A 15674-nucleotide genomic window follows, 5' to 3' on the forward strand; every position below is an offset into this window, starting at 1 on the left:
GGTTTATAAGTTTAAAAATTGTGATTATATGAATTAAATCGAATTTTGTTTTTTAATTTATAATAATTTTTTATAATATAAAAATAAGTAATTTATATCTGATGTAGTGAAAATAATCTTTAAAAATATTATATAAGAATTATTAGTTGTTTTTATTTAGATGAAAAATTAATTTAAAAAATATGAGGAAAAACATTAAAATTTTATCAAATAAAATTATTTTATCAAAATAATTTAAAAATCAAAAATCAAAATTAATATGAAAATACAGAGAGCTAAATCAAATTAAAATGAATTGTTCAAAAAAGCTATAAAATTTTGACAGAATTGAACCGATCTAACACATGAAAAGGTAGAAATTTCAAAATAAACGTGGGATATCGTTGTTTTTAAATGATATAATGTCAACATATACCCTTAATATTCTATTAAATATAAACTTTGACTCATATTCTCTTTAAGTATTTTAATTCATAACATTTCATTTTGAGGCAAAAAATTCTATGTGGATGTTAACAAATTGTTAACGCTCTAAAATATGTTTTTTTACCTTAAAATGAAACATTGATGACTAAAATGCTTAAAAAAAGAATAAGGATGAAAATGATTATTCAGTCAAACATTAAGAGTTTTTTTTCTTCGTAAAATGAAACATTGGAGTGAAAATGCTCCCAAAGAAAGATTAGAAGTCATAATTACTATTTTAATAAATATTATGGACTATTTTTGATATTATACCTTTTTAGTTATAATATCTTTACAATATAAGTGAGAAATGATCCAAATAATTTGAGGAAAATTATGATGAGGACGATGATGGGACGAGGGATGAATGATGAAGGATAGAGCAAAATCGCAACTGATAATTTGAGAAAATAAAAATGAAGATAAAAGAGACACAAATTTTACGTGGAAAACCCCTAAATAATATAAGGTAAAAACCACGGGTAACGGTAGAAGAATTTCACTACGAGAAAAATAGGAATTATAACCTCTCTCGATCTACCAAGGAGAAAACAATGATAATTCTCTCTTGATAAAAAGAAGAAAACAACTCTCAAGAAACTCTCTAAATTCTCTCTAGTATTGGAATAAAGCTAGAATGCTTTGGGATGGTTTTGAAGCTAAATGAGCTAGGGTATTTATAATTGAAGCTTTAAGGACTAATTTATAAATACCCTAAAGTACAATGACTAAAATTGAGTTTTTACCATTATCAAAAAAATAAACAAAAAACAACCAATTTTTCAGTGCATTTAATTATTTGCACTTTCGGTGGAAATGTGCAGCCAATTTGGACTTTGGAATTTCAACAATCTCCCACTTTAAGATTAGATTGGAACAATCATATCTTCACACCATTCTTTCTACCTTTTACCTTCATGTTGCTTACATTTCTGACAGGCCACAGGAGGATCGACACTAGGTAAATTTATCAGCGTTGATCGCCTTCGTCATAAAATCTGCTATGTTGTCTTTGGTATGGATCTTCTACATATCTACCGTTCCTTCTTCCACCTTTTCATGAATGAAATGGTACTGAACTCGTATGTGCTTTGTCCTTGAATGAAATGATGGATTCCTTGCTAGATGCAAGGCGCTTTGACTGTCACAAAATAGAGAGACATACTCTTGATTGTGCCCAAGCTCCTCCAATAGCATCTTCAACCAAATTGCTTCTTTACTGGCTTGTGTAGCTGTTACATATTCTGCTTCTGTTGTGGATGTAGCCACAACTGACTGCAACTTAGAAACTCAGCTTACAGCTCCATCAGCAACTTTGAACACATATCATGTTGTAGATTTGCTTTTATCCAAATCCCCTGCATAGTCAGAATCTACATACCCATTGATTAATAAGTTTGATCCTCCGTAATATAATGAAACATTTGAGATCCCTTTGATGTATCTCAGGATCCTTTTTACTGTATTTCAATGCTCTTTTCCTGGATTCGCCATGTACCGACTAACCACTCCCACTGCTTGTGCAATGTATAGTCTTGTGCATATCATAGCGAACATTAAACTTCCCACTGCTGATGCATATGGCACTCGAGACATCTCCATCCTCTCTTCTTCATTGCTAGGACTCATACTGGAGGATAATTTGAAGTTAATAGGAAGAGGGGTAGAAATTGGCTTACAATCTTGCATGCTGAATCGTGACAAGATCTTCTTCAAGTAACTCTTTTGTGAAAGTCAAATCTTCCTATTACTTCTGTCTCGGTGAATTTGCATCCCTAGAATCTTGTTTGCTGATCCCAAGTCCTTCATTTCAAATTCCCTAGCCAGTTGTGCCTTCAATTCTTCAATATGATCTTTGTTGGGTTCTGCAACCAACATGTCATCCACATACAACAGCAATATAACAAAATCGTTATCACCAGACCTCTTGAAATAAGCACAAGGGTCTGCATTAAGTCTGTTGTATCCAAGGCACATAATGAAGAAATCAAATCTCTTATACCAACACTTCGGCGCCTGCTTTAGACCGTACAGAGATTTGTTCAACCTGCAAACCAAGTTATTCTTTTCTTCTTCTTCAAAACCTTCAGGCTGAAGCATGTAAATCTCTTCTTCAAGATTTCTATGAAGAAAAGTTGTTTTAACATCTAGCTGCTCTAGATGTAAATTCAATGTAGCACACATTGCCAAGACTACTCGAACTATTGTTAGTCGAACCACAGGAGAAAAAATTTCATTGAAATCAATACCTTCTTTTTGAGTATATCATTTGACCACCAGTCTTGCACGATACCTCTCAACTTGATCGTCCCCATTTTGTTTGATTTTGAAGACCCATTTGTTACCAATTGGCTTCCTTCCTTGTGGTAGTTGCACAAGGTCCCATGTATTATTTTTATGAAGGGCTTCAATTTCCTCTTGCATCGCCATCATCCACAGTGAAGCATCTGAGTTGTTTATTGCCTCCTGGTATGTTGATGGCTCACCGTCCTCTGTTAAAAGGCAGTATGCAATATTACCTTCTATAATATAATCTGAGTGCCAATTGGGACGTCTTCTCACACGATCTGATTGACGAGTTGTTAGAGCTTCAGAACTCTCTGGTTCTTGTTCATCATGTGCTAGTTCTGCTTCAGAAGAATCTCCTTGTTCAAACTCTTTTTCAACATGTATCTGTGTATTCTCTGACTTTTCAGCGCTATCATCGTCTTCTTTTCTTTGTAGTTTATCTTCTACAAAGATAACATCCCTGCTGATGATCACTTTACGGGCAGTGGGCTCCCACAAGCGATACCCCTTTACTCCATCAGCATACCCCAAGAATTTGCATTTCCTGGATTTTGGATCCAGCTTTCAGATTTCTTGGGAGTTTTACATCACGTACACAATACTTCCAAATATATGGAGGCTTGAATAATCAGCTGGTTTACCAGTCCACATCTCCATTGGTATCATCAGCTCTATTGCAGTTGATGGAGCTCGATTCACCAAATAACAGGCGGTATTGACTGCTTCTGCCCAGAATGATTTTTCTAGGCCTGCATCCCTCAACATTGCTCTTGTTCTTTCTAACAAGGTTCTGTTCATCCGCTCTGCCACTCCATTTTGTTGAGGAGTGTTCGCCACAGTGAACTGTCTTTTGATGCCTTCTTTCCTACAAAAGTCATCAAATTCTTCGCTTGTGTATTCTCCTCCATTATCTGTTCTGAAACATTAGGATGCACCCAACATCTCCTGGAGTAGTCATCAATAAATGAGACAAAGTATTTTTCTCCACCTAGGGACGTTACTGGTGCTTGCCATACGTCAGAGTGAACCAATTCTAGAACACTTTTGCCTCTAGAATTTGATGTGTTAAATTTCAACCGGTGCTGCTTACTTGTTATGCAATGCTCACACAAAGTAAGTGATACCTTTGTTAAGCCTGGAAGTAGCTTTTGCTCCACAAGGACTTTCATTCCTTGTTCTGACATGTGTCCAAGTTTCTTATGCCATAGCATTGCAGAATATGAAATACATGAGGCAACAGAGGCTTCTGCTTCTAGCAATGTCTCTCCCTTCAGCATGTACAAGTTTGCAGCTATCTTTTCACCTTTCAGCACCACAAGCGCTCCACGGAACACCTTCATGATTCCTTTCCGTGTTTAAATCTTGCTAGCATTATTATCCAACAATCCGTAGGATAATAAATTTTTCTTCAGACCTTTCACGTGCCGCACATCTCGAACAACTTTAATTGTTCCATCATACATCTTCAATTTGATGGTTTCCACGCCAACGATCTCTAAGGCATGATTATTGCAACTATACACAGATCCTCCTGAGACAGGTTCATAATGATAGAACCATTCTCTTCTTGAGGTCATGTGATATGTTGCTCCCGAATCAATGAGCCATATATCTGCAAATCATTTTCTTCCTTCCACGGTGGTTGACGCTTCACAGCATAGAGCATCTCCATCATCTGAAGTGTTTGCGGTATTGCCTTGTGGATTGGAGTTTTTATTTAGACTCCAGCAATCCTTCTTCAAGTGACCCTTCTTTCCACAGTTGTAACACTTTAAATTCTTCTTGCTTCTCGACTTCGATCTACCATGTTTGTGACTGATGCTTTGGCCACGTTCTGTTGATCTCCCTCTCATCGTTGTCAACGCTTCTGCTTGTTGCAGATTTACTTGTCTGTCTTCCTTGTTCTTGCGCCGATTTTCTTCTTGTAGAACAGCAGCTGCAACGTCATCGAAGACTAGACTGGTGACATTACTATTTGTCAAGTTAATGATGAGTTGATCATATGAATCCGGTAGACTTTGAAGTAGAAGTTCAACACGTTCTTGTTCTCCTATTTTACAGCTTAAGGAAGTAAGCTGAGAAAATAAAGTGTTCAGTGTATTTAAGTGCTCCGTCACTGAAGTAGATTCTGGCATACGAAGAGTGTACAATTTTCTCTTAAGGAAAATTTTATTGTGCAGCGATGTGGCCTCGTACAGTTTGGTGAGATGATCCCATATCTCCTTAGTTGTCTTATTCTCCTCGATACTTGACAATACTTCATCTGCTAATGCTAGATGAAAGTTTGTCATAGCATTTCCGTCCATTTCGATCCATTTGTTGTCGTCTGTGAAATCTACTGTCCTTCCGCTGATAGCTGCTAGACAACCGTCTTTCCTCAGGATGACCTTCATCTTCAATTTCCACAATGAGAAATTTCTCCCATTGAACTTTTCAATATCAAATTTCGTTGCCATTGCTTCGTTTACGGATAGCTCCCACTATTTCACTATCGTGAATAGTTCTCTGGAACCTTCAAAGAATTGGTAATAACTTCTTACTTTCTTATGTTGGAGGATCCACCTTTTGGTGGCAACCACAAAGACAATAAGCAGATATTACACACTCTAATCTAGCTCGGATACCAATTGTTGCGGAAGACGACTATCGGATAGAGCAAAATCGCAACTGATAATTTGAGAAAATAAAAATGAAGATAAAAGAGAGACAAATTTTACGTGGAAAACCCCTAAATAATATAGGGTAAAAACCACGGGCAACGGTAGAAGAATTTCACTACGAGAAAAATAGGAATTACAACCTCTCTCGATCTACCAATGAGAAAACAATGATAATTCTCTCTTGATAAAAAGGAGAAAACAACTCTCAAAAAACTCTCTAAATTCTCTCTAGTATTGGAAGAAAGCTAGAATGCTTTGGGATGATTTTGAAGCTAAATGAGTTAGGGTATTTATAGTTGAAGCTTTAAGGACTAATTTATAAATACCCTAAAGTACAATGACTAAAATTGAGCTTTTACCATTATCAAAAAAATCAACAAAAAAACAACCCATTTTTTGGTGCATTTAATTATTTGCACTTTCGGTGGAAATGTGCAGCCAATTTAGACTTTGGAATTTCAACAACAATCTGCATCACAAAGAAAATCAACCAAATAGCGAAGGTATGTTACGAGAATTTGAATGTGACATATTGCTTGGAATTGAAATGTGACGGTCAGAGATGGGTATCTATTAAATATGAGTATGTTCAATTTTTATAAGGTTTCCTTTTCATGTGTTTCAAGGAACCATTGTTTCAAGGAACCATAGCGAGTCAGATATGAGATGTCCAAATATGCATCAGACATTGATATCAGGCATCGATATTTCAACAAAAATGGAGTCCTTTAGCAACAAGAACCTTTTACTATATTCCAATCCTAATGAAAATGGAATCCAAAACAGTACTGAAAATAGTAAAGGGATATTGCACACAACAACCATTCAAAGACATTATCCATACCACTAAGGGAGGAATCTCTTCCCCGTCTTTGAACTTGGACCTGTGTTCTGATATCTGGTCTTCACACCATAGAAAGACTGGTATGTAATAGTGATAAAACCTTGCCTTCTCGGGAATGGTAAGGTAAAGTTCATTGAGCTGAAACAACCGACAAAGCTTCGATCCATAAAACAACCACTTGTCAATGGATTCTGCCACCTTTTCAGCAGTCAGTCCCACTTTGTCCAAAAGAGGACCAGAGCATATGAAATCATAAAGGTCCTGCACAGAGGAAACTTGTGCAGGTTGTGTGGGAAACGCTGAATATATTGGACCCTCCCTTAATCTGCTACGAATACTAGCATCGCGATTCATGGAGGTATCTTGCAACCATGAGCTGCCACAGCCTGCAGAAAGAATACAAAAGAAGAAAAGGTTTACTAAACAGAAACCACGTTCAACAGCGCTGGGGATTTCCCGATGTGTCTACGTTCAATTTTTCAAAGATTTTCGATGTATTTTGATGGTTCATAAAGGATCATACTTCCGTAGGTGATTCGAAGAAAAAATGAAGAGATGAACAACATATTAAATATACTCATTTCTGCTTAAGAATTAGACAACTCCAAGCAAGTAGAAATCTTATACATCCAACGTGAGTAATTTGAATGTGCACTTAAAATTTCCAAAATTTTACTAAAGGAGAGAACAACCCCTTTCTTGACAACTCCATATTGAAAATTTCCAGTTTTAACCACCATGAAAACAATAAAAGAAAGCAATTTACAGTTCATGACAGAGTAAATATATAAACAGAAGAAATCATGTCAAGTTCTCATTATAATATGACAGCAATAGATTAGGTTTTTGCTCCATTTTGTTTTTCCTAATCTCCCATAACCCATCATTAAATTTCTAACTGAAGAATCCATAATTATTTTGAAAATTCATTAAGAAACAAAAGAAGAAGTTTCCAAAACTTCCACTTAATCTTATCCAACCTTTTCAAGTGGCTACCATTTGAACAAGTAGATAAAACTGAACATGAACCATTAAAAAGAAAGAGCTGTAATAAAACCAATGAAACACACATATACAGAGAGAGATACCTGAAGTAGACAAATGGATTGACGGAATAATTGATGTGGATTGTGTAGAAAGAGAAGGGAAAGCAAGGGCAGGATTAGGATGATAATAACAAAGCAAAGAGGACTTTGCTTTATGAATTCTTTTAGTATGATTAATATAAACATCTTGGTTTTGAGTATAATGATGGGAAATTCTATTATTATAATGCAAGGTGGTGGCTTGGCATGGCGTAAGCGTTGTCAAAGCTGCCATTTTTATTTTATTTTAATTTCTCTCTCCCAGTGGAGAAGAAGAAGGTGGACGAACCAAAGGTAAGCGGTTGGGTTGGGCAATTGGCTTTTTAAGTTTTTTTTTTAAATCTTTTTCTATCTATTTATTTTATGGGTAAAGTACACATATGATCCATTGATTATACAATTTACTTTGTTGAGTATTTCAATTATTAAAAATTATAAAATAGTCTTTAAATTATAAAATATTATTTTGTTGAGTCTCATGAGTATTAAAAGTTACAAAATAATCACCTAACTATTCATATGTTCTAAACTCGTCATTTTTCATTAAAAAAATGATAGTCGTCTAAACTAGACATTAACTTGATGACCGAGATATAAAAAAATTATATTTTAATATTTTATATTGACATCGTCGATTCCTTCAAGCACTAGTTTGACGGCATAATATTCCAAGCATTAATTCCAAGACATAATATAAATAAAGACTCGATCAACAAAATATAACTCAAACAATTATGAGATCATGTTTTATCATATTTCAATGAGCAAGTTAACGTCTAGCTTAGAAGACTACAAATATTTTAACAAAAAATGTCAAGTTTAGAACATATAAATAATTAGATGACTATTTTGTAACTTTTAATAGTCAATGACTCAACAAAGCAGTGTCTTATCATCAATAAATCATTTTTTAACTGTTAATAGTTGATTCGAATCAAATTGTTCGAATTTTTATTTAAATTTAAGGGTAAAGTATAGTAATGGTCACTGAACATTTCTGAAGCTTGCATTTAGGTCCCCCAACTTTTAAAACTTGCAATACAGTCCCCAAACATTTATTCCGTTTACAATATGGTCCCCCAACTTAAACCACCGTTAGAAAATTAGGGTAAATTATATAAACGGTCGTTGAACTTTTCAGGCACTTGAATTTAGGTCCCCCAACTTTTAAAACTTGCAAAACAGTCCTCAATTTCATTCTAAACCCCAATTTCCAAAGTAATTCAATTTTATTCTAAACCCTAAATTCCAAAATAATTCAATTACATTCTAAACCCCAAATTCTAAAATTCTTCAATTTAAGGTTTAGAAAATAAATTTATTAATTATTTCAAATAAACACATATTGATATAATATATAATTTATAAAAATTCAGAATATTATTTTACCAGGTCATATTGAACCTAGATCCACCTATTTATAATAACATTTCAATAGAAAGACGTTTCAAAATATTTTAAAAATATATATTATTTTTTACTAAACACGTGACTTTATGGAATTATGAAAGTGGCGTTGTCTTGATGGAATAATTTTTGTCAATGCGTTAAGTGAGTTTGTAAAACATTTGACAGAAAAATATAAACACGTGACAAGGTTGGCCTCTTTGATGGCTGCAACTTTTTTTCTTATTTGTCCTCCTGCATTCTTTTGACATCCTTAATTCACATAGGTTATGCATGGAGTAGACCGGGATATTGTGTGGCTTCAGCGGGTCTTTGGCATATATATATGCAATCTCTTTGACACTGGACAGGTTTGTATTGTCAACTTGTCACTTCTCTGAACTTGAGGATTTAATTTGATAATTTTCTGTTAAACTCTTAGTGTTTCTATGAAGCTATTTATTGGGGTTATTAGCACTTATCAATAAATTAGGGGGAAGGAAATTGGTATCTCAGACTATACATGACAACTCTGGACTTGTGGTATAGTAACACAAATTTTGGATGATTAAGAAGATGCTAATCTCATTGGAACTCATTGAAGATGTTAAATATATTATAGGCTTGGGAATGTTACTGCTTACTGCATATTAAAGAGCCTAATTACTGTACTTTAAATGCCATTGTCTTTATGGAAATGCTTAGGCATAGTTTTGAGTGCAATTGATATACATGAATTACTTGCCTGAATTGAAGTGAAAATTTGTGTCGGATACCTACCAATTTGTTGACTTATGCTTTCATTGTTTTACGTCTCCTAATTGCTTTGCTTTTATTATATGTTTTGTGATGACAGATATGCTAGAGAAGACACGCACTATTTGCTGTACATTTATGATTTAATGAGAATCAAATTGCTATAAATACCTATGGAACCTGAACAGTGTGATGCTCCTTTGGTAGAGGTACGAAGCAATGAATCATAATTCACATTATTTTCTACATTCACCATAGTTTGTCATATCATAGTGCTGACCCTTCTTGGAGATGAGAAGCTAAGGGATTTCAATAGTCTTTAATCATAGTTAAATTCATGGAAGTGTTGTGCTCCTTTACATATTCCTCTGGCTTTTGACATTCTATTTTGTTCAAGCTTCAATGCATAATCTACGGTTGAGGCTATGTATTCAAAATGTTTAATGCATGTGTAATTTTGTTGATTTCCCCCCTTGAAATTAGCTTCTTGGTCATTGGTTCTCCTATTTTTCAAATAAGTTTACATGGATGTATGAATTGAGAACTTTATTGCTTTCCGGTATTTATTTTGACCGTTATCTTACTGGCAAAGGTTTTCCTACTAGCAGGTCTACAAGCGTAGTTCTGATGTATGCATGCAACTATATTTTTCTGTCAAATGTTTTACAAACTCACTTAACGCATTGACAAAATTTATTCCATCAAGACAACGCCACTTTCATAATTCCATAAAGTCACATGTTTAGTAAAAAATAATATATATTTTTAAAATATTTTGAAACGTCTTTCTATAGAAATGTTATTATAAATAGGTGGATCTTGGTTCAATATGACCTAGTAAAATAATATTCTGAATTTTTATAAATTATATATTATATCAATATGTGTTTATTTGAAATAATTAATAAATTTATTTTCTAAACCTTAAATTGAAGTATTTTAGAATTTGGGTTTAGAATTTAATTGAATTATTTTGGAATTTAGGGTTTAGAATGAAATTGAATTATTTTGGAAATTGGGGTTTAGAATGAAATTGAGGACTGTTTTGCAAGTTTTAAAAGTTGGGGGACCTAAATTCAAGTGCCTGAAAAGTTCAATGTCCGTTTATATAATTTACCCTAATTTTCTAACAGTGGTTTAAGTTGGGGGATCATATTGCAAACGGAATAAATGTTTGGGGACTGTATTGCAAGTTTTAAAAGTTAGGGGACCTAAATGCAAGCTTCAGAAATGTTCAGTGACCATTACTATACTTTACCCTAAATTTAATTGTAAATATTTATAATATTTTTTATATGTGATTTATATATTATATATAATTGAAATACTCGACTCAAACTTAAAAATTAATTTAATAATTATTAAAAATTTTAAATTATTCAAATTATATTTCAAACTCAATTTAAATTTTATTTTTATTAAAATCAAATTTATAAATTTACAGTTGAACTTTTTTCAGTTCAGTCGAAAAGATCGTATTGGGTCCACCATAAACAACGGCCTAAAACTCCCCAAAACAACAACGGCACAAATGTAATTTCCAATTAGAGGTTCAAAAGTAATTTCACGCCTTCCTACCTCATTCTACCCACGGTTTGAGCTTTAAACGTCGCCGTGAAAGGCTATCCATTTCATCAATCTGAACCGTGGAAAAAGAAAAGATTTCTCCTTCTTCGATTTGGAAACCCTAGAATTTGGGAGATTTGCTGGTATTGTATTTTCTTTGGTGAAATCGAAATGGTAGGAAATTCGCTCGCTGGATTGCAAGATCATTTGAAATTGGCCCGAGAATACGCTCTCGAAGGCCTCTACGACACTTCCATTATCTTCTTTGATGGAGCCATTGCTCAGATCAACAAGTAACTGTTCTTCCTTTTTTATTTTCCACTCCTTTTCCTTAATTTCAGCCGCTCATGGTTTCCCCTATTTTCGTTCCCTTTAAAATTCCGGGTTTTTATACAGTTCTGATTCGAAGCTTAGTTAGTTACATTAGTAGTTCAATTAGATTTAAAAGAAAAAGTGTCAAGGATAAAATACAAAAAAAAAAAAAAAAACAGCTGGGATTTTCTTTTTCAGATTGCCAGTTTTAAGAAAATTAGTTGTAGTTTGCAGATATGAATTATAAATATTCTATTTTATTGGGTCATGAATTACTTATTGTTTGGAATTTTTTGTGAAAGATGCATTATTTAAGAATTGTTTGAGCTAATTTGCTTAATTTTTTTTTGTTTTGTTATGCATTTAGGCATCTAACCAGTCTTGATGACCCGCTAATTCGTGCAAAATGGATGAATGTAAAGAAAGCAATATCAGAGGAGACAGAAGTTGTTAAGCAATTGGATGCTGAGAGAAGGTCGTTTAAGGAAGCTCCCAATGGGCGGCGTCCTTCTTCGCCACCGATTCATGCTAAGTCATCTTTTGTATTCCAACCATTAGATGAATACCCGACTTCATCAGGTGCCCCAATGGATGATCCTGATGTGTGGAGGCCTCCAAGTCGGGACACTTCAAGTAGAAGACCTGCAAGGGCTGGTCAAGTGGGCACGAGGAAATCGCCACAAGATGGGGCTTGGGGTCGTGGCAATACTAGAAGTGGTACGACTGGACGTGGTGCGAAGGCAGGTGGTTCAAGTAGAACTAACGCAGGGGCCAGAGCATCTACCACTGGAAAGAAGAGTACTGGCTCAGGGAAATCTACCAAAGGAGATTCAGCAGTAAGTTCTGGTTGACAGAACATCTTTCCTGTTAATTTTAACTATGTTTATTTATTGAAGTTTGAGATTTCAGTATAAAGCTTAACATGTTTGGGTTCAAAACACGGATGCATGTGGCAAGCTTGCTGTTAATATCTGAATCGGCGCTTTAATACAACCCCAAATAATTATAGGGATATGAACAGTTCTATTTCAAGGTTAAATTACTTTAGTTGGATGTTCTCAATATTTTGGTGATTGATTTGCTTTTGCAATTGCTTAGAATGGTGATGGCGAAGATGGGAAGTCTAAGAGGTCACAGTATGAGGGACCTGATCCAGATCTGGCTGCAATGTTAGAAAGGGATGTTTTAGAAACAACTCCTGGAGTACGGTGGGACGATGTTGCTGGTTTGACTGAGGCAAAAAGACTTTTAGAGGAAGCTGTTGTTCTTCCTTTATGGATGCCTGAATATTTTCAGGTACTTGCAGCATTGCAGCTGAATTGCCATCAAAGCATTATTGCCAGATTGATTCTCGTTTATATCACATACTATTATTTAAATACTACATCTGTTATTTTTCTTGTTTATTTGCCTTGATTTTGCATTCAGTAAAGGGTCATAATGACATTAATTTTAAATTTAGTTTTCTGTATACATTTTTATGATTACTGGAAAATCATTAAGATGGGATTAGTTTTATTTTGAAATTTCCAGAAAAGTACAAAATTAACTTTTTTGCATATCTTTTTTTCTCCCTTTTCTAAATGTGTATGCTCTGACATTCATTGCTAGAATGGTTGAGTTATTTTCTTCTTGTTTTTGTCTTTAGGGTATTAGGAGACCATGGAAAGGAGTTCTTATGTTTGGTCCTCCTGGTACTGGGAAAACTCTTCTGGCTAAAGCCGTTGCAACTGAATGTGGTACAACCTTTTTCAATGTTTCTTCTGCTACATTAGCCTCAAAGTGGCGTGGGGAGAGTGAGCGCATGGTGCGGTGCTTGTTTGATCTAGCAAGAGCTTATGCTCCTAGTACAATTTTTATTGATGAGATTGACTCTCTTTGCAATGCCCGTGGGTAAGTTTGCCACTTGATTCTGTACAGTTTGTCTGTTATCCGGGATCTGTCTTTGCTGTTAGCTTTCATTTATTCTTGATGTCTAGAATTTTAAGTATTTTTGTGTTTATTTTCTTTCATGATTGGGGGACAGTATTTTAATGTTTAACTCGTAAATGTTCACAGATAGACATGCTCTCTTTTTTCTTCTTCATTGGGCATTTGTTGGTGCATTGAACTCTCTCTCTTCCTTTTGGCGTGGCTTTTGCATACTCTTGACTTTGAATGCAATCTTTTTATTTTATTTTGGTTTAGGGCTTCTGGGGAGCATGAGTCGTCTAGAAGGGTGAAATCTGAACTGCTTGTTCAGGTAGATGGTGTAAATAATACAGGCACAAATGAAGATGGTAGCCGTAAAATAGTGATGGTTTTGGCTGCAACTAACTTCCCATGGGACATAGATGAGGCACTCAGGTTTCTCCTGTTTACTTTTTTATGTGTTCTAGTTTTGAATTTTTTTTTCTCCTCTCGTTTTCATTTGTCTGGGTATCTTATTTGCACCAAGTCATATGCGTGAGAGATCTTTTTGTTAAAGTTACTAGTTTACATTTGTTGTATTTAATTATTCTTCATGGAACTTAGGAGGCGACTGGAAAAGCGTATATATATTCCCCTTCCCAATTTTGAGAGTCGTAAGGAGCTCATTCGGATCAATTTAAAAACAGTTGAGGTAAATACCCTCACTAATCTAAGGTTAAATCTTGTGATTCCTATGGCTTTGTTTTATGTTTATCTTCTTTGTCACCCTTTTTTCTTCATGCCACATTTGATTTGCTTCAATGATACTTGGTTTTTTCTGTAAGCTATAAGTTATTTATGAAATGTCACTGTGGTAGCGTAATGGTGATGGTGTAACTGAAATGTTTAAAAGAACATATATGAAACATCTGAAAACTAGATGATTCAAAATGTTTATAAAATATTATGATAAGTAGGTCATATGTCATGCAAAATTAATTTCTTCATTAATCTGTTTGATGAGAACAAGAAATTTGGCAGCCAAGTGGTTTCTTCTTTTTGGTGATAGTGGTGGATGTTTGGAGAGTTATATCCCCCTACCCATGGTCGGATATGTGTTAGACATGGGTTTAGGGTATGGATGCTACAAGAAAAATAAAGAAGTAGAGAACATAGCTCCATACATTCTTTAAAAACCAAATCTTTTCGATGTTTCTTTGTCGTATTAAAATTTTTATATAGGCATGGACCCATCAACACGATTTGCTTCTTTTTTTCAAGTGAAGGATTTAATGCTTGGATCGATACCGATCTGAGAAATGTTCTAAAATTTACTCCAGTTTCCTTGCAAATGGACCCTGAAAAACATTGGCCAATGGCTAGTATACTATGCCTGTTATTGAATTGAGTTTTAGTAGCCATTTCCGTGTGGTAATGTGGCAGGTAGCTGCTGATGTGGATATCGATGAAGTGGCTCGTCGAACAGAAGGGTATAGTGGGGATGATCTCACCAATGTTTGCCGTGATGCTTCCTTAAATGGCATGAGGCGTAAAATAGCCGGAAAAACGCGTGACGAGATTAAGAATATGTCGAAAGATGAGATTTCAAAGGATCCTGTAGCAATGTGCGACTTTGAAGAAGCCTTGTCGAAGGTCCAGCGAAGTGTTTCACAAGCCGATATCGAGAAGCATGAAAAATGGTTTACCGAATTTGGATCAGCATAATGAAAAGACTAAAACCTGTGAGTGGATGGATAATATTGTTTGCTAAGCTTTCCTGATATGTTTGGTACTGAAAGGGTGTTTCGTTGTAATTTTTGAAAGTTTATTTGTTCATCTGAAAGTGGCTGATTGTTGTTATTTGTACCTGTAACCTCATCATTTTTCACTACTTTATCAGTAAACTGTGAATTTATTCAAACTCTGCCTTAATTAGGGTTTATGTATTGGCATCTGAATGACACATCACATGAGTACTGATGATTTTTTAACATTTGTTCCTTAAATTGATCAGAATATTTTACTATATATTTTTTAATTTTTTTGAAGGCTTATATCATATATAAATACCTAAAATTTATCATTTTTTAGTTTAAGTACCTGAGGTATTTTTTTTGTCAAAATAAGTATCTAAAGTTTTTTTTTTGTCAAAATAGGTACCTTTCTATTAGATCTTTGCATCTAACTTCTAAAAAAGTTTACATGTGGCATTAATTAAAGAATATTTTAGGTGTTTATATAGAAAAAAAATCAAATACTTTAGGTACCTATTTTGATCAAAAATATAACTTTAGATAATTATTTTGACCAAAAAACACTTTAGGTACTTAAATAAAAAATTATATACTTTAATACTTATTTGTTATATAATCCTTTTTTTTAAAATATACTTTGGTCGTGTGTTTTTAGAAGGTAGTTTTT

At 34.3% G+C, this 15674-nt stretch overlaps 2 protein-coding genes across 2 annotated transcripts; one reads left to right on the top strand and one right to left on the bottom strand.

Annotated features, from left to right (window-relative positions):
• Nucleotides 1-6162: 6162 nt before the first annotated feature.
• On the bottom strand, nt 6163-7645 carry LOC120217970 (D-glycerate 3-kinase, chloroplastic-like). Its single transcript, XM_039214996.1, has 2 exons — nt 7347-7645; nt 6163-6644 (listed from the first exon to the last, which is right to left on the bottom strand). Exons 1-2 carry the CDS (start codon nt 7576-7578, stop codon nt 6163-6165), a joined length of 714 nt encoding a protein of 237 aa, XP_039070927.1. The 5' UTR covers nt 7579-7645.
• Nucleotides 7646-11115: 3470 nt separating this feature from the next.
• Nucleotides 11116-15172, top strand: LOC120217892 (katanin p60 ATPase-containing subunit A1). Its single transcript, XM_039214913.1, has 7 exons — nt 11116-11344; nt 11731-12199; nt 12462-12659; nt 13012-13256; nt 13551-13709; nt 13878-13965; nt 14697-15172. Exons 1-7 carry the CDS (start codon nt 11223-11225, stop codon nt 14976-14978), a joined length of 1563 nt encoding a protein of 520 aa, XP_039070844.1. The 5' UTR covers nt 11116-11222; the 3' UTR covers nt 14979-15172.
• Nucleotides 15173-15674: the final 502 nt, after the last annotated feature.

This window comes from Hibiscus syriacus, unplaced genomic scaffold, assembly GCF_006381635.1.
Source record: "Hibiscus syriacus cultivar Baekdansim isolate YM2019G1 unplaced genomic scaffold, ASM638163v2 tig00110194_pilon, whole genome shotgun sequence".
Lineage (NCBI taxonomy): Eukaryota > Viridiplantae > Streptophyta > Magnoliopsida > Malvales > Malvaceae > Hibiscus > Hibiscus syriacus.

Coding starts and splice junctions, on each gene's coding strand:
- LOC120217892 (XM_039214913.1), top strand. CDS start 11,223: ATGGTAGGAAATTCGCTCGCTGGATTGCAAGATCATTTGAAATTGGCC. Junction 11,345..11,730: donor GCCATTGCTCAGATCAACAA/GTAACTGTTCTT, acceptor TTATGCATTTAG/GCATCTAACCAGTCTTGATG. Junction 12,200..12,461: donor CTACCAAAGGAGATTCAGCA/GTAAGTTCTGGT, acceptor GCAATTGCTTAG/AATGGTGATGGCGAAGATGG.
- LOC120217970 (XM_039214996.1), bottom strand. CDS start 7,578: ATGGCAGCTTTGACAACGCTTACGCCATGCCAAGCCACCACCTTGCAT. Junction 6,645..7,346: donor AATCCATTTGTCTACTTCAG/GTATCTCTCTCT, acceptor TTCTTTCTGCAG/GCTGTGGCAGCTCATGGTTG.